The sequence below is a fragment of the Periophthalmus magnuspinnatus genome, chromosome 9 (genome assembly GCF_009829125.3).
Source record: "Periophthalmus magnuspinnatus isolate fPerMag1 chromosome 9, fPerMag1.2.pri, whole genome shotgun sequence".
NCBI classification, from domain to species: domain Eukaryota; kingdom Metazoa; phylum Chordata; class Actinopteri; order Gobiiformes; family Gobiidae; genus Periophthalmus; species Periophthalmus magnuspinnatus.
The window spans coordinates 24,972,656-24,999,147 of record NC_047134.1 but is presented as its reverse complement, the minus strand read 5'-3'; the positions used below and the strand labels follow the sequence as shown (position 1 = coordinate 24,999,147).

At 39.9% G+C, this 26,492-nt stretch overlaps 1 protein-coding gene across 2 annotated transcripts in view; it reads right to left on the bottom strand.

The window, feature by feature from the left end:
• Positions 1–11,443: 11,443 nt before the first annotated feature.
• efna5b (ephrin-A5b) overlaps positions 11,444–26,492 on the bottom strand; it is a 171,896-nt gene continuing 156,847 nt past the window's right edge. Inside the window, exons 3-5 of one of the 2 annotated variants that reach the window (XM_033972415.2) lie at positions 17,141–17,206; positions 16,783–16,863; positions 11,444–15,652 (exon numbers count right to left, since the gene is read on the bottom strand). In XM_033972415.2, coding sequence (XP_033828306.1) covers positions 15,528–15,652; positions 16,783–16,863; positions 17,141–17,206 — 272 coding nt within the window. In that variant the 3' untranslated portion in view covers positions 11,444–15,527. The remainder of the gene's footprint in view (positions 15,653–16,782; positions 16,864–17,140; positions 17,207–26,492) is intronic. The other variant, XM_033972416.2, reaches the window with a different exon arrangement.

The window sequence follows — 26,492 nt, the reverse complement described above, 5'->3', positions numbered from 1 at the left end:
AAAATACGGTAACTACATAAGTCTTGCACTCTGTTTCTATTCTATTTATTTATTCCAGCTCATATTTTTAACAATTTTGCACATTTTAAATACTATTTGTGGCATAATTCTGCTTTTTGGTTTCAATATTATCGTGCATTGTCTATATTTACTTCAGTAATATATCGCACTTCAAAATGTTATTGTGACAGGCCTAGATTAGTGTCGCCCCTTTAATGATGTCAGTATTACCAAGTAGAACCAAACAAAATCACTGCTTTTTTTCCCATATTTTTAAATTTTGTACTATGTAACTTTTCCGGTGAAGAGGAAACCACCTGTTTATCTCCATGGAAACTAGCAGGCGATGCCACTTGGCCAAGTTGCGAATGACATCTGTAAGAACATATGTTTTTCAATGTATTTCAAACAGTAAAAATAACTCTGATTTAATTAATAAATGAAAGATGAAGTGAAGCTGGAGATCTCCATCAGAAATGTTATGTTGTTATGTTCTGATTTATGTTATAATGTTGTTTCCTCATCACAAACAGACCTGGAGTTGTGTTTTACTTCATTCACACATGTTTAACGCACAAACCCTGCATATTTAGAGTTGTTCTCTCCAACGAAAAACACTCTGTTCCACTTTGTGATGTCATGTGGTGATACAGGAAGTGCTCCACTGTGTTTTTAAACTCCATACATTCATTCATGACACTGGATCTTGTTGTTTTCCTTTGTCAGTGGCAGTTTTTTTTTTTTTTTTTTGCGTTTGCTTTTGTATGAGAGTCTGCGCAGGACACTGAACGATTTGATTCAATTAATGTGCGAATCCGTTAACTCAAACTGGACCCGCGCACACTCTTGTTCCCCGACACACTGGTCAAATATCAAGCTAATAGTGCTCACTGCTCACATCCATCTTGCACACTTGCTCTTAACTATCATCGTCCATCGGTTCAGGTTAAGTGTCTCATGAATAACGATCTCTTTTATTCATGTAGAAACTGTCAAATGTATCATCATTGGTTGAGCGGTGAGATTCACTGACCCACAGGTTGACGGTGCGATTCCAGCTCCCACAGATGAATGTTGTTGTTGTGTCCTTGGGCGAGACACTTCACCTCCAATGTCTGCGTACACTGGCTAATAGCAAGATGTGTCAAACACCCATTGATGCTTTAGGAAAAACAATATAAAAATCTAAAATTGTGCGGTGGAACAACCCAATAAGAGAAAATACATCACTCTAGTGTGAGAAAGCGAGTGAAAGAAGCTAACGTTAGTGTAGAACATCTTAAAATCTCCATTGATTTAAACGTTGGCTAACCAGAAATGATTTTAAGTCTGACAATATGCTACCCTGATTTATTGATTATTATTATTAACGCCGGTAAGTAGTCATCATGTTAATTTTGTAAACGAACATCTGACATATTAACATTTTGGGGCGTTTCATCCAAACTCTTGTCATGAATCAAAGGAACACAAAATTCCCAATGCTAACTGGTGTAGTTAACGGAAACTGAACTTGACAAACTGTTCGACTGTAATAATCGCTTTGGTTATTTTTCAAAGAGAACGAGCCTGCCCTGTTCCTGCTCTAATCACTGTTCTGAGCGCTTTTTTCCCACTGCATTAATATTTTCACAGTTTCCCGGGAGACGTGTTGTCACTTGAAATGCGGAAGCCATCATTGGAATGGTGTGAAGAGACGGAGTAACACATCCGACTGGTGTGAAACGCTGTGCCAAAACCTGCTGCTTCTAGCTCTCCCTGCTGCCTGTCTGAATTACTTAATTACATTAGACAAATACATTTTTACATATTATAAACAAGCATGTATAGTGTGTACTGTATGTATATGAAGTGAAGGAGTGACACATGTAAGACACACGGCATGTCGTGTGCTGCGTGTATAATGTACATGTGTGTCCTTATCAAACAACGAAACACAACAGAGGTTAGTGCACTCGTTCACTAACCTCAAATTTTGAGGCTTGATTCCTGCTCCTGTCATTGTGTCCTTAGGCAAGACACTTCCCCCACTGTGCCTGGACTGTAGTGTGTGAGTGTTTGGTGGTGGTCATCAGGGGTAACGGCGCATATTGGCAACCTCGTTTTTGTCAGTCTACCCCAGGGCTGCTGTGGCTATAGAAGTTTCTTGCCACCACTGAGCTGTGTTGGGCAGTAACTACTTACAGGGTAAGGGATTACTGTAATCAGATTACTTTGTAGTAACACAGTAATGTAACTAGTTGCAACTGAACATTGAGTCATTAGATTACAGAGCCTAATGACTTAAATTGTGTTTAATCCATAAAACTGTGTAGTAAAATAGTAAAAAAAAAAAGATAAACAGGAGCACAGAATGAAAATATTCATGTCAGACGCAGATCAGCTGAACCAAAACACAAGTACTGGTTTACGGAGGATTATGTCACCTCAGCCTGAAATTAGGCTCTATAACTGAAAGTGACATTAGAGTCAAGAATTCATGCTTTTTATAAATTGGTTCCTGAGCTGCATGATTCAAAGTAACTTAGTTAATTAGTTTTGATTAATCTGATTAGTCATTGGTAATCAAATTACTTTTGAAATAAAGTAATCAGAGTAGTAATTAGATTACGTTTAGAAGGAGTGATCAGTCTATAATCAGATTCGTTTTGCGAAGTAATCTGACCAACACTGTCACAAAGTGCCAGATTACAAAGGTAATCAAAAGTGAAACAGTGTGGTGCTTTCAGAGGCTTCGACATGTCTGTAAAACTACAAACTAAAATACAACTGCAAGGCAAGAAATAATAAATATTGAATCACTAGACCTATAATATTTGAATAGCCCAAAAGTCCAGTATTTTCCACTTTTTACTCACATTTTTATTGAGTTAGGTTATTTTCAAATGAATTAGCCTGGAAAAGTTCTAGTCTGGTAGCAAAGGGAACAGAAAACACCTAAGTCAAGATGAAAGCGACACCAAAACATCAACACTCAAATCAAGATTCATGTTTGATATTGAATGATTCTGATGTAGATCCTTTGTATAGTGACAGTACTGACCATAATCCTGCGTGACTATAGGGCCCGTCTGAGCCTCTTGTTGTGGTGAGTAGTTTGCAGTGGCGTCACACCTCGGGATAATCCAGAGCGGGATTGGCTGCAGTGGCTCATCACTCAGGCCTGAAGGTCGACACGTGACGCGCATCAGTGAAAGAAACTGGCCGACACCTCTCACCTGTGTGTGACTACTGTAAATACAGAGACACAGTGACACGGCTTTGCTCAGGGCAGTGTCAAGAAACAATGATAATTTCACTATTTATAGTTTTATGTGCCCAGATAATTATTAATGAATTTACATTTAATCATTAATTTTGTGCATAATTATGAAAGAATGTAATTTCCCCAGGTAATTTCATTCTGCTACCGCAAAGGGTCAAGAAAACGTCACTGCTGGTGCCCAGAGTCAGGTCGAAACCAGGACTAAACCAGGACTAAACCTGAACTAAACCAGGTCTAAACTAGGAGTAAACCAGGACTAAACCAGGACTAAACTAGGACTAAACCAGGTCTAAACCAGGACTAAACCAGGACTAAACCAGGACTAAACTAGGACTAAACTAGAACTAAACCAGGACTAAACTAGGACTAAATCAGGACTAAAATAGGACTAAACTAGGACTAAATCAGGACTAAACAGGACTAAACCAGGACTAAACATGGGGAATCAGCATTTCAGTTTTATGCAGCTAAAACCTGGATCAGTCTTCCTGAAGATGTGAGACAGGCCTCTACTTTGACAATATTTAAATCCAGGCTCAAAACTGTTCTGTTTAGCTGTGCATACGACTGAAAGATTTATATTCTGTACTCTTCTCTTTAAATGGCAAATCAAAACATAAAGAATCATCATAAAATTGTTTGCATTGTGATTTTAATGCCTTTGTTATTCTGTAAAGCACTTTGAATGACTTTGTGTACCAACTGTGCTATACAAATAAACTTGCCTTGCTGCTTTGGTTGAAACAGAATATTTCTTTTGTCAAACTTCACATAATGAAGATGTATTTATTTTAAGTTTGGTAGCAGGACTAAACCTCACGTATGCCTCTTCCTGTCCCCGCTCTGTTCATTGACCTTATTCCCGGAAGTCGCAATGGGCATCGCCATCGTCATTCGTGTTGTTTTACTTGCCGATTTTGACAGCAAATAAGTTCTGCCTGGAGTACAGAGCCTCCCAGAGAATCGGTGCAGTGTTGACTTGTTGATGCACATAAATCAAAATACTCTATATCAGATTTTTTGTGAAACTTTCCCAAATTCTCAATTGAAACGAATGGGATTTAAATTTAACCGGAAGTGCCATCACAAAGAAAGAGGCGGGAAAGTGGGCGGGGCAGGATAAGACCAGTACTACCTGGTTCATTTCTCATGCCCCTCCCACCCTCCCCTTTTTTCCACCTCTCTCCAGGTACGTGGGCGGAGACAAAAGCCCCAAACCGATCTTTGAATATCACTCCAACATGCTCAGTTTCTCTGTCTTCTTAGATTGTTGCCCTCGCCAGTGAAAGCCGTATCGTCTATTTCTACAAATCCAGATGTGATTTGCGTCTGTAAAACAACGCACAGATGTTTCCTACCTTGTGCACTAGCATGTCATTGGAACCTCAAATACCTTGAGATGACTTTTGTTATAATTGGTTTAATACAAATAAAATGGAATGAATTATCGATCCTTATGTCTGACATGGCAACACTTTCATACCCCATAAATCGCGACCTTGAATCTTCTCCCAGTCACCACTGCAGTTATACAGTGACATTACACGGTCCCAGTCAGAGCCCAAATGCAATGGGCTTATCAGTTATTTCTGGCACATGCTGTTTCTGGCCCCTCCCCTCTGCGCGGTACGCTCTTTTCCATAAATACAGGGTTGACTAAGTTGATATGCGTCTGAGGCCTTTTAAATATTACCCCCAAAATATCTATTCATACAGCGGGCCTGGTAATTGGCTGATTTATGACCTTTTCACACCACTGAAGCGATTAACTGAAGACATCATTCGCAGCTGTCACTCAAACTGATTGTTCACATGGAAACCAAACGGCACACGGCCCAAAGAGGCAGCGGGTGACTGGAGAATGAGGCGCTCAAAGGCCTGTGACTAGAGTAGCCTCTTCTGGTGTGTCAGCTGCACTCTGGCTCTGTGGAAGGCAGCGCTTCAGCTCAATAGCAAGTTGTAGTAAACCTGATTTGATGGCATGAAAAACAAGGGGGTAAGACACTAAAATATTAACTGTCCTTAAAGGTGCACTTTGTAACTTTTATGGTGAAGGGCTCAGTACTTGCTTGTCTCCAAGGAAATGTTATTGCTTTGCAGTGTAACATTAAAGCAAACCTATTCTGCAAAAATGACTTTTCAGAGCTTTTAACCATGTTATAGTTTCCTTCTCATTTACTGTCTCGAAGTTGTATTTAGAGTCATTCGTGCAGGGTTGAGCAGCACCCCCACCAGCACATACCCACTGCTCTGTACTCACTTTGTTCTTCAATTTTATTTTCTTAATCAGAGATACACGTAGGATTCTGCAGCGTCACAGAGTCACTTTACGTTTGCGGCAACATCAGCTCCCATTGGGCACCACAGTTTTTTAACATGGAAATCAGTGAACTTGTTTCTTTTATTAAGTCATTTAGTTGAATATTGTGGTTTAAATTATAACAAAATATTTAAAATTATAACACAATATTTCATTATGATCCACAGGTGTCATAGATTATAACTATATAACAGACACAAGCACAATAGATTGGATTCATTCAATAGCAGGTGTTTTTATTGCTAAAACTATCTTGAAAAACAGGTGTTCTCACTGTGAGGATACATCAGTTTAATGCCATAAAGTGGGACACTCTAAGCAAAGTAACAAAGGCGACAGACAATCCACCGGAAAAGTTACGATGCTATACTTTTTTTTTTTTTTTTTAATCAATGTCAAAAGTAGTGACTGCCCATTGCTTTGAGTGCACCAGAACGTCCATTTAACATTAATAAACAAATATTAAACTAATTAAATCTGCGTCCTCCTTAACCTTTGGAACCAATTAGAATCATCTTCAGTCAATTGGTCATACGGGCCCCACACTCAGACTAAAGTGATGCACTGTCATGTACCAGTATTGCTCATTACAATGGCTAAACAAATGCACTGGAATCAGACCCAGGCCAGAGCAGGTGCCTGGTTGTAACATGTCAGTGTGATCCCACAAACCCACTGCTTACAGCTCCATTCTGTCTGAATGGTCCACAGGAGACTCATCACTGCACAGCTCCCATTACTCTGCCTGTAACCACCACACACCGTCATTTGTCTTTATAGCTCCACAAACTCTCTACCTGCTTTTTCTGGGCTGGGACTTGGTAAAAACAACAGCAAAAACAACAGCAGGACAATTGGCTTCTTCCAAATTGTGTGTTCATGCAGCACTTTGGACAAAGACGAACCTCACAGTGAAAATGCTTAAGACTTGGGATCACTTTGCCCCTTATCTCTTTCTTTTATTTTATTACTCAAGACTTCGCTGTCTGTCAGGATGCCTGTTTTCCCTGTGTTCTCCTGTGCTGTCTCCCCCCTCCCTTCTGCTTCACTGTGTGCCTCGGGTTGGGCAGAGGGCCTGGCACCACCCTCACCAACGGCTTCCACCCACTACTCACTTGCAGTCCGCTGCCAATCAAGCTACAACCTCTGCAGTACAGACTATATATAAAAGAACATAACTAACCTGCTAACTGCTGCGTTCCAAATAGAAAGTGCTATTTGTTTGGCTTCAATTCACTTTACATTGAAAAACTGTCCCCTCTTGCTGCAATAAACCTCGTCATTTTGGTCTTAAAATGTTTGTATTAACCACCTCTACATTTTTATTTTGCTATTGTGTCAGTAAATTAAGATATGAACATTAATAACAGACATATCAGGCGACTTCTTTCCCCGAAGTTGTTCCCGGTAGCACTAGCAACGCTGCTAGACCAGCGGTACAGGCAGGCCTTGCTCTGGATTGGCTCATTGCTTGCTATAATACTTGTGGTCGGAGTTCCGAATATGGAAATCAGCTCTCAATTGGCCCTTATAACAGCAGCCTCGATGAGCTTCATTTGACTGGAGTTGAACACTATAAGTGACGTCACACTCACTTAGTCCACTTCTTTATACAGTTGATGATCCACACGTTGTCAGACTGTGATATATCCACTCGTTGGCCTAGTTTGGTTCTTTGCATTTAAGTTGCTTAGTTTGTTTTTTCATGTTTTCTTCAGACCCTGTTTTTTGGACCAAACCCGCACCACCTCAGCCTCCGACCCAGCTCCCAGCCTTTAATTATTTTCCAATAAACCCTGATCCACCTGTCAATAAAACACTGTCACAAATACTATTACCAAAATGACAAACCACAATTCCATATTTTTAAATTTACAAACCTGTGACGTTATTGCAGAGTTTCAGAGTTGATCCTACAGAGACAGAAGAGCCTTTGTTTTCAGTGTTTTTTCTGTTACTTGTTTACCTGCTATCTTATCAGAAGCTTCATCAGATACACCGCAGCTTATTCAAATTCAATGTTTACCTCTACTTTGCAGTATTACCAAAATAAATATCTTAAATTCAAAAAGATTTCAAAGCAAGTCTTACATTTCTCAAGTATGGACTCATGGGTTTGTACTCGTTAATATAAATTACACTTCAACATTTGTGACTTTTGCCATCTCATCTTCTTGTTTTAGGTGCTTTTTTGAGAACCACCAAGATATAACTTGGCTTTGAATTGTTAATCACTATGGCAATGGTGCTAATTTTTCAGTTTATTTTAATAGATCATTTTTCAGACCAAAGTTTAGTTTGTTTTCACACCTGACAGTTTGGACAGCTCGCTAGCGGACTTCCTCAGAGCGGTCACGTGATGTTCCTGTGATGTGTCCGGTCAGCTGATTTAAACAGGTTTTGGCGCTTTAAACCGGGACAAGGGGGGCCTTTTTACTCTCACACACCTGGGATACTGTCCTGAAGAAATCAGACTGCAGATGGCGCTGTTGTCCTGCCTCAATTGGTAAGAAGGCAGTGCCCAAGTCTCTTTAAATCAGCCGATCGGACAGATCTGAAAAAGAGCGCTAGTGAGCAGTCCAAACTGTCAGGTATGAAAACAAACTAAACTTTGGTCTGAAAAAAGAATCTACTAAAATTAACTGAAAAATTAGCACCATCGCCATAGTGATTAACAATTCAAAGCCACACGTTGAAGAAAAAATCTATTAAAATTCATTATCGAAAGAGCAGATGAACCTCACTGGATTGTGCAAAATTTTCATCACCCTAAAATCCCTGAAACTTTGGCTCTTACCTCCAGTTCGCGACATGTCCTAGCATCTGAAACCACTCATTTCAATTTCAAATGTCACAACTGAACTTCTTTTGTTTAATTCAGGACTTAGCAGGGTCCTAGTGGCGTGCTGGGGGCTTTTCCTGTCTGCTCCTCGGGGCTCGCAGCCTCTCAGTCTAATTAGTGGAGATAATGGAGGGTGAAGCTGAATGGTGCTGATGGGGTCCAGCAGAAGGTTATTAGGTGTCCTCATTAGTGCCCGATTGAAGTGAGAGAGGTTTTAAAGTCCCATTCTGATCCTGATGGATGGTGCGCTGACTGCACGGCCGGTCGGGATGCACTCACAGGGGAACAGCCAAAGAACATGGGGAGCGGTGTTAGCAATCAATTTAGTGCATTATGAAGATGATTGCCTGGTGTACAACAGTGTTACTATCTGTCAAAGGGATTGTCTTGTCTGCGCAGTGCAAAAGTCAAACTGTAGTGGAACGTATGGAAATAAATTGCTTCATCCTGGTATATTAAAAATGAAAAAACATAGCTTATTTTTTCTTGTGTAACTTTGCAGATTTTACAAAATATTCTTAAAAACACGAATGTCAAACTTGTATTATGAATTTGAAACCATGGATTTCCTTCATTCTGATATATTCAAATTTAAAAAAACATGGCTTATTTTTTCTTGTGTAACTTTGCAGGATTCACTAAATATTCTTAAAAACAGAAATGTCAAACATGTAACTTGTAGTACATATTTGATTCAAAGTCTGATTTATTAATAACAATAAAATCAGAAATAAGTACAGAGCAGTGGGTGGACATAGGGGGTAGGTGTAAACAGATTTTTTTGGCGTACTTCGAAACATGAATTGAAATATAACTTTGCGTAAGCTAATGTTGAGGGAACTTTTTTTTTTTTTTTTACTTATGTTCCTTTTAAGCTATATTTGTTTTTTGGACTGAATTTGAGCTCATGTTTTTCCTTCAAGAAACATTTATCTACATGAAGAAAGTAACTTGGTCATGTGTGCTTCAGGTCGTGTGGGATTCTGTAGATTTCATTGGCTATTAAAACTTTTAAGTCTCGGGATCCCTTTGCTTTCTTTTATCTTATTACTCAAGATTTCACTGTCGCAATCTCATATGTATATATATTTTTATTTACATACCTGTGACACTTGTTGCACAGTCGGAGAGTCCATCCATCAGACAGAAGAGCTTTGTTTTCAGCGTTTCTTTCGTTGGGATGTGTCATAGAGCATAGATGTTGACCTGGTATCTTATCAGAAGCTTCATCACAGACGCACGGCTCATTCAAATTCAGTTTATAATTTTACCTCTTGATACTGTAAGAATGTTTGTTTCTGGTGTAAGAGTCAAAGAGAACCAAGAGTCTGAAACATAAAGACATTTAATGAGGTCCACACAAGTAAAGTGAACAAAGAAGCAACAGACGCTCAGGAAAGGACAGGAAGAGCCCTGAAATGTGCATGTTGACAGCTTTTTATAGTGTCTCTCAGTGTATATGTGTTTGTGTAAGGCGGGTCCTCTTCTGGTCTGCATGGCGTCTACACATTAAGAAACTTTAGGCAAAGTCAAACAGGGTAAGTGTTTTATAGCCCTCTCAGAGTGGAGATCACACATTCCTGAGTGAGAGGGGCTGTAGATAAGAAGTGGCCTTAACCAAAACGACCAGAACACAGCTGTTATCTTACGGTCCACACGTCCTCGTAGGCCCTCGCTGGTCTGCATGGCGTCTTGGTGACCCCCCCACGTATTCCATATCCATGTGTTATTTACCTTAGCTTTAGTGAACCTAGACACCAGTTTGATGTAGTGCTGCACTGCTTGAAAATACCTTACAGTACCAGAATGAATAATATCTCAAGTTCAAAAAGATTTCAAAGCCGTTTTTACACTTTTCAAGTCTGGACTCATGTTGATATTGTGCTATTATATTGTCAATGTCCTGAATTGAAGGCATAATTGATTTTTCTTCCTCTTTTCCAGTACTGTACATCCAACTTTGGCATTATTCAATCTGGGCATATGAATGTGCGTCAGTGGTTTCTCTTTTTCCAATTTTTTATTTATTATTTTTATTCTTGAGTTTTTTGTTGCTGAGATGGTTTCCTATTAATGTTGGTTAATCTACTTCAGGCTCGTCAACAGAAACCTGGGGGCCTGGAGCAAGAAGGCTTATGTGGGCCCCCCTCTAATATAAATTAATAGGTAAAGGTTCCAGTTCTGGGCCCCTCAGACCCTGGAGCCCGGGACAACAGACCCTTTGTCCCTCCTGTGATCTGCTTGTCTTTTATTGACCAATTTCACCATTTGTTCTGTTTTTTGGTTGGGGTTTTTTTGGTTTGGTTGTTTTTTTCTTAATTAAATCTTGAGGTCTGAAAAACTCGAACTCAAATTTTGTAAAAACAAGAAAGAAAAAAAAAATCTTCAGAAGTGTGTATTTTGTGGTGATGTAGATGCGCCACTACCTGCACACACACATACATAATTGTCTTTTTTAATGAAGTTTTAATTAATATTTTGAGCAAAAACACATATTTCGAAAGAATAAGAAACACTTTTGTTCATCATTATCATTATCAAGAGTTCCAACAATAATGGAGGTCAATAGAATAACTTTATGAAAGCAACCTGTAATAATTAGCTAAAAATATTATAGTTAAGTATTCTAATTAGGGTGGAACTTGGGGAAAATATGTAATACTTGTTTTTTTGTTTTTTGTTTTTTTTTTGACAAGCATTGTGTGGTTTTGTGAATATTTTGATAAAAAGTAAAAGTGATAAAAGTTCACATTTTTGAACCAGAAAATTTCACAAAAAGACTGAAATATCAACTGACAAACTAATACAATTTCAGAACATGTTTGTACAGATCTAAACTACAAGGTTAAATGTTTTTTATGCAGAATAAAACAGGATGTTTTCTTAACGACTTCAACGACTGCACTCTTTGTGATTTGCTAATTGGGCCCATTCAGGTCGGAATTAATCTTGCAGCTGTCAATCAATAAAACTCCCCTGCGTCCCTCGTAAAAAGCACACACACCAGTCAAAAGCTATGTATTTCCTTTTTATTGTATTACTCATAGTAGCTCAGACACGTGTATATACAAATACAGATATTTTTGTCATTTTTGTGGTTTATATACTGTAAAAGAGCAGGTTCAGAAAACATTCCCCCACAAATGGCAAAGTGGGGGTCGGGTTCAAAACTTGGGACAAAAGTAGGAACAGCGGGTGGAGTGGCAGAGGTTATACAAGCACGGGGAGGAGAATGCCACAAAGAATGAAGTGGGAGCAGTGCCCTTTGGAGAATGGGCATCGCCAGGCTAACAGTCCGCTGTTGGATTTGGTGGAACAAGAGGCTTGCTAATCCTCCAAACTCTGCCCATCCACGGACTTACACCACAGGGAAAAGTAAATGAGGGTTGTTCAAAAAGAAGTGGGGATAGAGGAGGGCCCTGTCTGTAGCTTCTTGGACGCCAGCAACCGTTGAGTGTAAAAACAACAAATGGCAGAAAGCTTTAGCACACAATCATGGCTGCCAGGGTTGAGGCTCGAGAGCTAAGGCATGGGAAACACTCTCCGTTGCCAAAGAGGGCCGCCGCTTCCCATTCACCGCGGCAACAGCAATGAGACACACACAAGAAATCCAAGGAACTCACATGTTTAGTTTTTTTTTTTTTGTATTTTTTTTCTTTTTTTTTACCAAGTCCACACATTGATGTATACGCTCCCGTTCGCTTTAGGGAGTGAACAATGGATACTCAAGAAGGACAAACTGGAGATGTGTTTAGTAGATGGGTACAGAAAGAGGTCATCAGTAAGAAAATAACGACTACAAGTGGCCAAACCTTCTCTGGAACTTTACAATGATTCAAATGTGTTATGTACATTTTGTCACAACGCCACTCAAATGGGGATGCAAAAATACACACACACACACACATAAAGTGATCTAACATGAAAACCTAAAGAAAAACAGAAAAAAAACACTTCATTTTGAAAACTCCAAACATGTCATTAAGTTCATGCGCATGCCACAAAATGAAAACTGACAAGACCCTTCGATTAAGTCCACTCTGCGGCGTCGCTCCGAGCCGCCCCAACATGCTTCCAAACACTCAAGGCAAAACAAGTACAAAAATTCCCAAATCCGCGCCCAGTTCCGAGTGTCCTTCCAAGGCAGGGTCCTTTAGTGAAAAAAAATGGCGGAGGTTGGTTTGAAAACATGGAACAGGTGAGCCCCTCTGCGGCTAAAAGTCCATAACCATCTGCACACTTTCGCTGTGCAGCTCCCCAACTGTACAATAGCTCATTAAAGTTTAGTAGGCATTGAGGATATACCATGATCATTTTTTAGAAAAAGACATAAGAACCAAATTAATACTTTAATATCAAACACTATTTACATCAAGATCCTCTCCTAATAATAATAATAATAGTCATAACAATAATAATTATACAGTTTTAACAATTATGTGTCTCTTTTTTCTTTTGTCCTCCAGAAAGGTACAAAACGGATACTAACCTAATACTACTTGTTTTATGGTTGACTACCTCAGGATACACAGTATCCACTTAAAAAAGTTGATCCTCATTTCCCAGTTGAATAAATCATGGTGATATTAGTGATAATGGCAAATATTGGTAATTGTAATAGAGTACAATCAAAAAGCTGGTTTTCCGAAGCGGCTGACAAGCGTCCATTTTGATTCTCGGTGAGTTCCCTGTGGTAATCTCTTGGAAATTAGTACCGCATTAAAATGGCCATCTCCAGTTACAGACCACACAGCTGAGCCTCCATGCCGCTGTGATAGCATTGTTAGCGCAGAGCACAAACCAAAACCGCAAAAAAGTTGAAGGCAGTTCATTGTTAGGTAAAAAAGGCAGCTAGACAAAGGAACAAAACAAAAACAGCGCTTGCCTTTGAATGATATTGTCGTGTTTGGATGGTCTTCCAGTGGGGTTTAGTGGAGTTTAGTTAGGCACTACGATATGGGGCTATGTGTGTGTCTCTCCTCTCATTCTTTCCATCTCCTTCACTCACAGATTCTGCAAGGTCATTGGTGCTTGAACCCCCCAACACGATGGAAATCTACACCCTCCCCTCCCGAGACCCCCACCCTTCTCCTCCGCCCAAGCCTTCCACCATCTATTTTTAATACCACGATACGCTCCCTCATTGCCGCAACATGGGGTCCAAATGCCCGTCATTTTGAACCTCATTAAAGACGAACCTAAACTAGTATTTCTAAGAGCCAAAGGTCATGCAACATCTCGTGTGCTAAGGTTTTAATTTATTTATGCAATTCCAATGTCTTCACTGAGCTAATGGACGTCCACGTTTTCCTACAATGCTACACTGAAAAAAGAAAAGACAGGCCATACAACCTGAAATACAACCTGGCTGTAGTTACTAAAAAAACATCAGAAAGTACACAACTGCGACTGTAGTAGAGTTCTGAAGTGAATTATAAAAAATAACTACAAACTATTATGAAGCTGGTAACTGAAATTCTGCAATAGATCCTAAAACTTTAATTATATTTACATTAAAACAACATTAAATTAAATTACTTTCCTTATGTTTTTGCGTTTTTGGCACAGATTTTTATAAGAGTGAACACATTGATTTGGATACTTTGTAATTTATTTTGACTGTAAATACACTAATTATATTTTTGCACTGCTGTAAAGACAAAATATTCCGAAATTAATTAAGTGCTTTTTAGTCAAATAGCTTTTCAATATAACTGGAAATGAATGATGATTTTGTAAAGTAAAATAATAAAAGATGCTAGCATGCGTTCTTAAATGAATGCCAAATTTTGTTACTCTTATTTAAATGTATTATCGCATACTGTGGCGTATATGTGTGTGTTGGCACGTTAAAAGGGGCTGGTTTGCTAACTGGAAGTGTAAATGAGAAGAAAAGATCATTAAAGCACAGTGTCTTCCTTTAAATTTAAGTGCTATCATAAAACTGACCACACTACATAAAGCTAAAATTCACCGTGGATAATAAACACTACATTTTGTGAATGCTGCACTATTAGTTGTGAATATGACCAATTTAACTTGCTAGTTCTATTGTAGTGATGTCTTCTCTAATAAAACTTGCATTTTACTGTTATCCATAAAACAGTGCAAAACACAAAAAACACAGTGCTGCAACGCCGTATAATTTAACATCCTAGAAAATTATAACCTGTCCAATTAGGCTTTTAACCTTTTTTTTTCAGCCAAGAACGCTAACGTTTATGAAGTGTTAATACAGAGAGCAGCCCGGTAAATGTTAGCTAAAATGAATCCGACAGACGCCGTGAAATTGTGTGATCAGCTTTCAAAAGATATCGATCCTTCATGCCGGGTGCAGCTCACGGAACGCTTGGCCAGACAGTTTACGAGATCAACTTCTGCTGTTTCAATCGCTAAAAAGAAGCTTATCATCCTACCCATACACGCTGAATCCAAGGCAGGACAGCGCATATGTTTTGCATCTCTTAAGGTGCATGTCCTTCAGTGCTGCTCCAATTTGTGACCTCGGCTCTGAGCCATTTTGCTTTTCAATTCTTTGTGCTGCGCTGGCACCGGCGAAATAGAGGTGCAAAAATAGCATTGTACCAAGCAGCAGGCTTCCATCAAATGTTTGAGAAAGGCTTCTAGAGAGGTCTCGGGACAACTTTAACGTGTATATACAGGCATTTAAAGAGCTAAAATCCGAACATCCATATGGAGTAACACTACTAGTTTCTATGCAACTGACAGTTTCCTATGCTATGGGTTATTATTATTAATGAAGTGTTTTTGTCTGTATGTGCGCTACTGTGGGATGGGTAAATGTCAATGTTGCAGCCACAAAAAATATAAAGGGATAACAAGAATCACTAAGTGTCAAAAAATGGCATTTGGCATCTTAGTTTGAAGGTTTAAGAGGGGGAACTGTCTCTCCCGCTTCCAACTTGCGAACGGAGAAAAAGACCATCTAAATATCTTTTTGACGTTGGAAAAAAGGGTTCCATGAGAAGCTTGTTCTGACTCTCCAAATCAGGCTGACACGCTCCACCCAAATCCCGCCCCTTTCCCTGCAGATTCAGGCCACGCTAGGTGTAGTTTCCCCTCCAGGAACGAGGGGGGCGCTATAAAGTGTAGAGAGCCACTAGGCACGCCAACAACACAGCCAGAAGAGAGGATTTCCGGAGATGTGATGCGGCGTTTGTTTCTTCGCTTCGAGATGGCTCGGCGGATTCGTGGCTGGTGTCGTCTGCAAAATAAAACAAAAAGACGTTTGAAATGCAACGTGACGCAAATCATTCGTACATCTGCAAAAAGTTTAATGTGAGTGAACATAATAACAAAATGGTTGAAGGAAGTTGCCACATGAACTTGGGTTGCTATGTGATAATGTCTTTCTTATGCTCGTGTGAAAAGAGCGCTGCGTTCTGTCTCACCATGAAAGAGCGGCTAATGCATGCACGGCCATTGTGATTTACACCATAGCAACAGAGTGCGAGAGCTAAAGGAGAAATACATTCAGAGAGATGTCGTATTATTTTCCGGACTATTTCCCATTCAAAAGATACAATATTTTGTTTTAAATTGTTAATGACTATGACAATGATCTTAAATTTTGATGACTCTGGATGGCAGGCAAAAGGTGTCAAATGCATATATTTATACTTAGAGACTTAGAGATTTGAAAATGTATGTTTGAACACTTAATTCAACGTTGCTAATGGTCTGTACCCACTTACATAACATAAATGTACCACTATGGAGAATAATCCCAAGTATTCCCCATATAAATGCATGTGTTTTATATGAGACATAGGGAATGTAACGTGGAAAAAAAAAATAAAAATCATTTCTGTCAAGTGGCTTCTTCAGTTCTGCTCAGATTGCTGGTGGACACTGCCTTATATCTATCTCAGTTTTTATCTATTTCAGTTTTTTGGCTAGATCTATTAAGCTACACTATTTGTGCACTGTGCCTGAGTCATATTTTGCATAATCATTCAGGCCCTTAATGGCTGCCTTCATACCTAGCATACTGGCTAGCACTATTGTTTTCCTTGTTTTAGGTCTGAGGATTAGGACGGCGTAAATGAAAAAACAGCATCAATATTAAGACATGCAGGTAAAACTGTGCATTAAAACACAGTATATACAACATGCACTTTATCATCTCCCCTCATGCCAAAAAACATTACAAGAAAAAAAAAACCAAACAATTTCAAAACTCAAAATAAAAGAATCATAAACCACATTTCCAAGTACACCAGAACAGAAAGAACTATGACGCTGTACATACACATAATAGCATTCTGTCAATGGAAAAGAGACACACAGGACAACACACCAAAGAATAAAAATGCAGAAGGAAGCCATACTAACCTCGTGGTTCTAACGTATTGTCTACTTTGTCGTTTACGTCAAAAACGCGGTCATGTACACCTATAGTTTTGATACAGGTGTCTACAACAGAGAAAGAGAAGAAAAGAAGAGATTAGCCAAATTCGTTAGTCACATTTAAAGCTCCCCATTCCCAGCTTTTATTTTACCCCCCATAGCAACAAGCTCATGGCAACGTTCAGGTGAGATGTGTGATGAATTCAAACACTGTATATTTTGTACGTTGTGGCGACTAAAAGACAAGGAATGTACATAGTTTGGGCTGTATATATGTCTGTCAGCTACTATTTAGTTTGAATTATGCCGTGTTTGTTGTTTTGCGTCGTCTGCAAAAACTTACTTGATGGTCGGACGTATACTTTGAGCTTCAGGCATGTTTTCCTCCCATTCTCTGCGATGGTCGACGCTGCAAAACAGGTAAAAAAAAAGAGAAAGAAATACATTAGGATGCTTTGTGTCTGTCGGAAAATAGCAATAACAAAATATGTAACATCCAGGGGAAAGCAAAAGTCGGCTACAGACTATCAATGAAAACTTGTACAATGTTTTCTGATGGATTTTGTGGATTTAGTCACAGTGCTTGCGCAGTTACATTCACAAAGTATAAACAGATGTGTAGAATCTTTTCATATGGTTTAATAGAGACCATGAAAGTGCAGACCTTGACCAAGGCGTTGGCTTGGACTTGCAATGGGACAGTACCCAGACCACAGATGGATGAGGCTTGGTTCAGTGGTAAATTCTTTGACTATTTAGCAAATATGATTACAGTTATATTTTTTGACCCTATCTCGTAATTCTACAAAATCTGCAGATACGTCAACAGTGATTTTTCCGGAGACTCAGATGTTTTTCATGGCAAGAAAAGGATATAATTACGAGACTAATGTGGTAGGTTAACAGCATCCCTTATTGCTCTCACGGCAGGCCTGTTCGTAATCACTATTTTGCTTATCATTCAATAGACGACAGATAGAATAAAATTTTGGGGGGCAATACTTTTACTTAGGACTATTCAGAAAAGTTAGTTTCTTTTTTGTATATGATAAGATTTGAGCTGTAGAAGTTTGAATTATGAACTTTTATGACTCATTATAGACACAATCTAACTACTGTATTTTCCATCAAACTTTTTTCATAGTTTGGCCGGGGGCGCAACTTATACTCAGATGCAACTTATACTCAGATGCAACTTATACTCAGATGCGACTTATAGTCAGATGCGACTTATACTCAGATGCGATTTAAATGTGAAATATGTTTTTTTTTCTTTATTATTATGTATTTTTGACTGGTGCGTCTTATACTCAGGTGCAACTTATACTCCGGAAATACGGTATTTAAGTGTTGCATTGTTTTATTTATTCCTTTAAAGGGTACATTTAGAATACTTTAAAATAAAGTAAGTAGCACTTTAAGCTACTTCCAAAAACATTCAATTGTTTAGCAAATATGATCCTTCCACTAAGACAGATGTAAGCTTTCAACAACCGCTTAAGCCAACATATTAGCCAAAGTAGCTCTCGGGAAAACCTAACTGCCCACATGTTTAATGCACAGCTCCATGTGTTGTTTACCTTTACTTCAAATGTACTGCCCTGAGTGCTCCTTATGGGACATACTATGGATGCATGGGCTGCTTTGTATACGGGCTGCGGTTACTTCCAGGAAATAGATCCTTCCTGTCAGGCCCATGGGGGTGTGAATCTGGGAGAGTTAGCGAGCAAAGAGCTTGTATCAGGACCCTAAAAATAACCCACATGGGCACAGAGTGTTGATGCGTTTGTCTGGCAGAGCTCTAATGGTGAGGCAGAGCGGGACCAGGTGCTGTCTGCTCCGGACAAGCCATGGGGGTCAAACAAGGGTCACGAAGAACACCGAGCCTCTATTATATACATCCATCACGGCGATATGTCCCCATGTAGGAGCGAGTACAGACATAATGTAATGGCCCATGTGTATCCCATAATTCCCTTATCGAAACGTATCCTGCATATTTAGGCTGTTCAGAAATGCAGTGCGGAAATTCCACCTTGTGACATCATAAGGTGGTAATGTAGGAGGTCTGAAACAACTACATTTCCCCACATTGCCTAGTATGATTGTGGTGTTTGTGTGCGAGTGTTGGCGTGGTTGGAGGGGCAGATGGTGCAGATTGGCAGCCTTGCTCCCGTCAGTCTGCCCCAGGGTAGCTGTAACTACAATATAACGCACAACAACAGAATGTGGAGTGAATGAATAATGTTGTCGTAAAGATACTCAGACTAAGAAGTAAGTAACTAGGACCAAAAGAGCATGACAAAGTACAAATTAGGTAAAACACTGTAGGTAAAGATTTCTATAACAGATTTCCATTAAAACATCTTTTGAGTGTCAAAATGAATAATTCTACATAAATTAGCAAATTAGAATAAATACATTACATTCCATCTTGAAGCAAAGTGCAACTCGATTATAATTTTCCACGGTAAATGAAACATAAATTTCCATTGGTGTTTCAGTTATTGTTCATCGGACTAAACTATAAACTGTATAAAGAAGTGGACTAAGTGAGTGTGACGTCACCCATAGCGTCCGGCTTCAGTCAAACGAAGCTGATCGAGGTTAGTAGCTATACAGACGAATTTGGAGCCGAGTTGCATATTAGGATTTCCGACCGCGAGTATCATAGCAACCAAAGAGCCAATCCGAAGCAAGGATGTTGAAGGTAACACCTCTTCCCGCACGTATCGCTGGTTTAGCAGAGGGCGGGCGCTTGGCAACGCTGTCAATCAAATCTGTTGCTAATGCTAGCGGGAGCAACTACTGGGAAAGAAGTCATATTTTGAGTTACGGACAAAATAGCGAAATAAATCATATAGAGCGGCGCAATATGAGTATTTTAACCCTTTAAGGACTGAACACATTATAGACCAGTATAACTCGCCTAGACTAGACTAGACTATTCTTTTTAGCCATAAAAATCACATTAAAAGAAAATATCAGCATGCTCTGTTTTACGTATCCATCCGTATTTTTCCTTTGCAGCATCGAATAACTGACTGTGAAAATTCCTGTGGCACCTGCGCTCTGATTGGTCATCTTCGAGGGACAATGTAAGCAGATTACCGTAATGACAGTGAAATATTTAAAGATGAGATCAGCGACATTAGCATCCGTTACAATAAGGTTAAGACCAAAATGATGAGCCTGAAAACAGCAAGAGAGAAAGGGGCAAAAGTTTTCCAATGTAAAGTTAATTGGAGGTGGAAACCCATGCTCATTTCCTGAATGCGGCGACTAGCAGGTTAGCTATGTCAATTTATATATACAGTCTATGTTCACGATTGAAGACAGCAGTGTAAAAATATGCTGTCCGTAACAGTCCAGCTTGTTTGTGCATGAGAATCAAATCCTGAATGCTAACACAAGAGTGGCCAGAGGAGTGGCAGGAACCGTGTGGGCATCTGTGTGTGTATATACGCAAGCGAGTGGGAGAAATACAGTGGCCCGGCTTCGTTAGCATGTCACCGCAGCCTCCACACTGACATAATAGGTTCCCTCTATCTCTATGTCTCCTCTCCCCTCTTTTGCCTTTTCTCTCATCTCTTGAATTTAAAGCCAAAAGAAGAAGAAAAAGAAGAAAATGAGCATCTGATCGCTAGTCATCCGCGGCTGACACATGACTAAAGAGCTGATAACGGCTGATGAAATGCCGACATTAAAAGACGCCAGGGCCAAGGTCGAGAGGGTAGGGTAAGAGTGAAGGAGTGAGACGCAGTGCTGATGAGAGTGACTGAAGGAGGGTGCTCTCTGTGCATTGTAAAAGACTCACTTTGAACCGCTGGATCAAATCATGGATGTGCATGTGCAAAATGGGCCAGTTCAATCTCTCCTCAGCCTCTTTCAATGTATTAGTCAATAGTTTTCTTAATGAACATATCCTCAGTCTTTTGGGCCAATCTGTATTATGTGTCAGGATTTCTTTTCTTTTGGACACTTTGGTATTTTATTTTGTATAATCTATGTGTAAACAGGACAGCAGAGGGCGCAAGAGTTGCTGGAACACTGAGGAGTGAAGCAGTTATAAAACAAATCTCCCAGCGTTGAAAGTGGTTAGTTGTTAGTCACTTGGACGGAGACTGTATAAAGTTGTGTTTTTGCAATGTAAAGTGAATTGGAGCCAGAGTCGATGGAGCCGGAAGCGCGCCCATGATCACTTCCTGTTTGGCTAGCATGTTAGCTATGTTCATTGATATATACAGTCTGTGCACTTGGAATAATCAGTATGAAATGAATGAAAAATGTCTACGTTGCCAAATAAAACATGCCAAAGTGTATTTACTGGTAAAATATAAAGTTGTGATCTGGTGGGGGAACTGAAACTTGCTTTTTCATGGAGATGCTGTAGTTTTTCCTTAAATGTTCCACGTATCTTTCTTACATTTATTTGATTACACTGCTCAAAAATACCTTGGGGAAAAAAGAAAAAAAAAGCATTCTTATCGTGAGTAAGGTCTGCTCGCCCCCCCCCCGATCTGTAGCCTGGTGGTGTGATCAGCTTATCTCCGTTGACAAAGATATGCTTAAAGCCGTACTGTGGAACATTCCAGGTGACACAATAACATCTGCACAGTGGTGGGCTCTCTGCCTGAGTGCTATTACTTCACACACTGTAGTTTGCTGTAAATAGAGAACTGCTGATTGAATTTGGATCTTAGTCCCTCATCATTACTTTAAACAATTTAACCCTCTTCCCCTTCTAACCCTTCTCTCAAATAGAAAACACTCTGTTCCACCTTGTGATGTCATGCGGTAATACAGGAAGTGCTCCACTGTTTTTGTAAACTCCATACATTTTCATTAGAATCATTTGGATCATTTCAGCCCTTGCCGATCGCTACTAAACTAAAGTCAACATGTAGCTGTTAACTTGAAAACTACCACCTCATGACATCACAAGGTGGAACGGAGCATTTTGAGTTTTGGAGATGTAGACAGACTAATGATAAAGGGTTACTCAAACATGTGTAAATGAAACAAAACACAACGTCAGGTATGTTTCTGATGAGGTTACAACATTATAACACGGCGTAAAGCTCAGATGAGTAATACGGGACCTTTAATGTTTCACACAGGTGTCTACATGACGGTTACACATCATTATCTAACTGATGCGGTGAACCATAGGCATTTCTAAGGACCACCATTTGGCATCTGTCAGCTCCTCTCCAGCCACCCTTTGCCTATTGCACCCACCGTGTCCCCGCGCTGCACCCGCTCCCAGCTGTGTCGCCTGCTCTCATCTGTCAGCGTGCGCATATCCATTCATCAAAACCTAACCGACGGCGGTGCTGGGAGGGGATATTGAAACTCAGACCCCTATAAATTTACTTCTATTAAATGTTTCAGCAAATGGCGGATACGAGTCCTGCGTTGAATTTATGGGCTGCTATGGGCGTTTGAGATCTTTAAAAATGCTTAGGTTTCAATGTTATGTTTGCAAAGTTTTAGTACTTGAATTTGGGCCACTTGGGGCTTGTCAGGGAGTGTCCATATTTGGTTTAGCTTTATATTATTAAATTACCCTTCTCCCCGTTGGTAGTGTGTGAATGTCTGTCCAACTTGTTCTACAAAAATTATGAGCCCAGTTTCTTTCAAAACAATATTTTGTCCCATGTGATGAATCTGATACTGTATCAGCGCTTAAATTTCACACACAAGCATCAAACTGTCCAGCATAAACTTAGTATTATTGACAAGCATGAGACAGATTTTCATGTTTTTCTAATTATTATCTGGTTTCATGGGATAGTAGCTGTGGGAAATGTTTTGTTTTATATCAGTCAAGTTGAAATTATTGGGGGAAAAAAAGAAAAGTTGATGAGGAAAGTTAAAAAGTACAGGAAGAAGGGTCATTTCTAAAACAGAACACTTCGAAATACTTAATCAGCACTGAGAAGTCCATCCAAAATGCAGAGGAAAAGAGTGTTTTGCCACTGACTCACTGGTTGGATTGGCGATTCCAGCTCCCACACGTGAACGCTGCTAGTGTGTATCCTTGGGCAAGACACTTAACACACCTCGCCCCCAGTGTGTGTGCTTTTGAGTGCCGTGAAGGTGGAAAAGCGCTATATAAAAATCTGACTATTTACCATTTAGCAATAGTTATGAATGACAAGTGTTGGCCTTTGTTAACATTACGGTTGCTATAAAAGGATTAGGTCAGGGGTGTCCAAACTGGCCCAACTGATCATAATCAGCACTTTTTGAACCCATTGTGGCCCATGTGTCAAAAAGTTTGCCCACCCCTGGATTAGGTAATTGCTGGGTTTTAGATGTGTCGGTCTGGGGTCTTATCACTAATAGAAATGATAAGATTCAACATTTTTGGATTTATCTTTTGGATATTTGATGGCAAAGTACAATGTAATCAACAGGAAAAACTATCTCTTGCCCTCCATCTGCGACTATGACACCATCACCTTCTCGAATCTGAAAACTACCAATTCCCTCTATGTATGTGCCCCATATCCAACGACAAAGTGAAATTATGAAATTCACAATAGGCAAGAGTTTTTTGTAAAATCCTGAATATAATAAATTCGCTTTTTAATTTTTTTTTTAAGGATACCCAAACCCTCACACATATTCTGCATCGTCTCTATCTGCACATGTTATCTCTCTCTGCGTGGTGGGCTGAGCTGAGTCACAGCTATCCACACCAGCCACTTAGCCCCGGGCAGCAGCTGATCATTTACACAAGTACGGGCTGACGGAGAAGGCGCCGCGCGTGTAGGAGTGTTCTGAAGCTAACGGGATGCCGGAACGATTGTTAGCATACATTCCGACTGCATTAACATAACATACAGTAGGAAACATAATAGAAAGCTTGGTTCATATAAACAGCAACAAAGGATGAAAGGGGTTTGGTATGTAAACTGAACTGTTATTGTTCAGTGGTACATTTCATTTGTACATGCTAGGAATCTCAAATGTCAAAGTTAATAGAGCTGGGAATAAAAAGTCAGACAACTTATTCAAATATTAAAAGGTTTAATTTATATATGGCGCTTTTCCACTTTCAAGGTTTTCAAAGCGCTTTACATCAAAGAACCACTCACCCATTCACACACACATTCATACAGCAGTGCACACAGACACTGGGGGCAAGGTGAGTTAAGTGTCTTGCCCGAGGACACGACAACAGCGTTCATCTGTGGGAGCTGGAATGACACTGCCAACCTGCGAGTCAGTGATGATTTTTTTTTGTGTGTGTGTGTTTTCTTTAAGGTTGAGTATGGGATTTAAGAGTTAACCATTGGATCAGAGGATGAACACCAACCGACTGAGCTATTATCACCCAGTTTGTACAACAGTTTATTTAGATTATTTTCTGAAATTGCTCTTTTAGCATCGCCTTGTGACTCAGTGTCGAAACTGCAGAGCATATGTAAAACTGAAGGTGTTGTGGGTTAAAATCTACAGTCCAACACTTTGCCAACTGTGCCTATAGCCCCATTCCACATTGTAGGAGAAGCTTTGATCCTTGTTAATGTGATAAAGATGTGTGTGTAGTTACAGCGCTGCCTTTAACTGCTGTTTAAACTCTACACATTCTTGACAAGTCCAGAGCAAACAGTAGACTTTCATTGTCTTCTTGGATCACGCTGTGTTTGACGAGGATTTCTGCGCCGGAGCCCAGCGCGCTCATAGCACAGCCTGTTTGCTTTGGATTAACACAGGGCCAGATTATTGTTCTTTTAGGCTGCAGCATCAACACCTGCTATTCTGGTTCCCATCAGACCCACAATCATCAATCTATCCAGGCTGGGCAAGTGCGCTTTGAAGGACAGAGCCTCCAAAGACGTCCCAGACAGGGAGGGGGCACGGAGGAGGTCAGGTTACTCCTTGAGCTGCTCCCTGGCTGGTAATGGCTGGTCCCCTCAGTATACTGCATTATGCATCAGCATTAAGGCAAATGGAATGAAGCAGAATCCAATTACGGAAGAACAAACAGGTGGGCTCAGCGCGGCTTAGGCACACGATTGTTTCAGTCACAGCTCAAGCCAGGCTCGATTGCAACTGTAATGTTATCTGGAAAACACATTTCCTTTGTCTTTCATTGGACAATTCGACAGCACATTCCAGACGTGAGGACATAAAAGTGCGTGTCTGGCTGATAGGACGCTAAAAGCTATGTTTGGGCCTAGCATATTCCATAGATAATATCACGGCGGGGAATTGATTTTCTGGGCGTCCGTCAGAGGCATAATGGTGCTGTTGTAAAAGAAGATTCAGGGTCACTCAACAAATCACTAAAAGACGTGATATTTTACTAATAAAAGTGATGCCTGTTGGGATAGACTCACGGAGAGTCTGCCAACGTTTTGCCGTTTGGCTGTATCAACAAACTCAAGGCCGAAATAATGCGGCAGATTAGGAAGAAATACAGCTATAAAAGTGAAGCAATGTACTCTCTTAGAGTCAAGGTGTTCCAAACATTTTGAGGAAATTTAGTGTAAGCCAGCATGTCCCGTGTGTGAAGTACTCCGAGAGGTGTCTTTTTGGAGTGATAACATTTGAATGAGTTAAGTTTCACAGGGGACTTTTACTTTCTTAGTGGCTGAATCACATCCTAGAAGTCACTTGTGTATTTCAAATTCTGCTTTTCCATCTTGAAAATGCTGTTTCAGATGCAAAAATATGTATTGCACCATTCTTTTTATTGTTGTTCCCTGACATATTGAAATTACACTTTTTTTTCTTATTTAAAGGTGCACGATGCAACTTTTCTGGTGGATCTGTCTGATCTATGTTACAGGTCAGATCTGTGAAGAGGCGACTCCACTCATAGTAAACATGCATGTTTTTCAAGGGATCTTTGAGCAATAAGAGTTCCAGAGTAAGTCAACGCCATACTGTGGAACATTTCAGGGCAAAGCAATAACATCGTCAGGCAAGGGGTTAAGTTACAGAGTGCACATTTAAAGGGCCATTACAGTATTGTGTGATCTATGTTATAATGTTTCCTCATCACAAACAGACCTGGAGTTGTGTTTTGTTTCATTCACACATGTTTAACACACAAACCCTGCATATTTAGGCTGAGTTCTTCTCTCAAACAGAAAACACTCCACCTTGTGATGTCATGTGGTAATACAGGAAGTGCTGCACTGTATTTTTAAACTTCATACACCTTCACTAGAATCATTCGGATAATTTCAGTCCTGGATTTGCCAATCTCTCCTGAACAAAAGGTCAAAGGTCGCTGTTAACTTGAAAACTACCACTACATGACATCACAAGGTGGAACAGAGCATTTTGAGCTTCGGAGATGTAGACAGACTAATGATGCGGGGTTTCTCAAACATGTGTGACTGAAATAAAACACAACTCCAGGTCTGTTTCTGATGAGGTAACAGCATTATAACATGACTTAAAGTTCACAAGAGTCCATTTTGTGTAATATAGTCCCTTTAAATTTGCTGAAACTCCGACTAGAAGCAGAACTTAAGCCCAAACCAAACACAAAACGCACACAGCATTAGCAAAAGCATCAAAACTGATCCATGCATTCTCATTTCCAGTGAACAACGGCCTTATTTGCCATAATGTAAACGCGCATGTTTCTATAGCGTTTGTAGTCACGGCCCCCAGCTGGTTTTAATAACGCCGCTATAATCCTTTGATCCGGGCCTATTTGTTGGAAC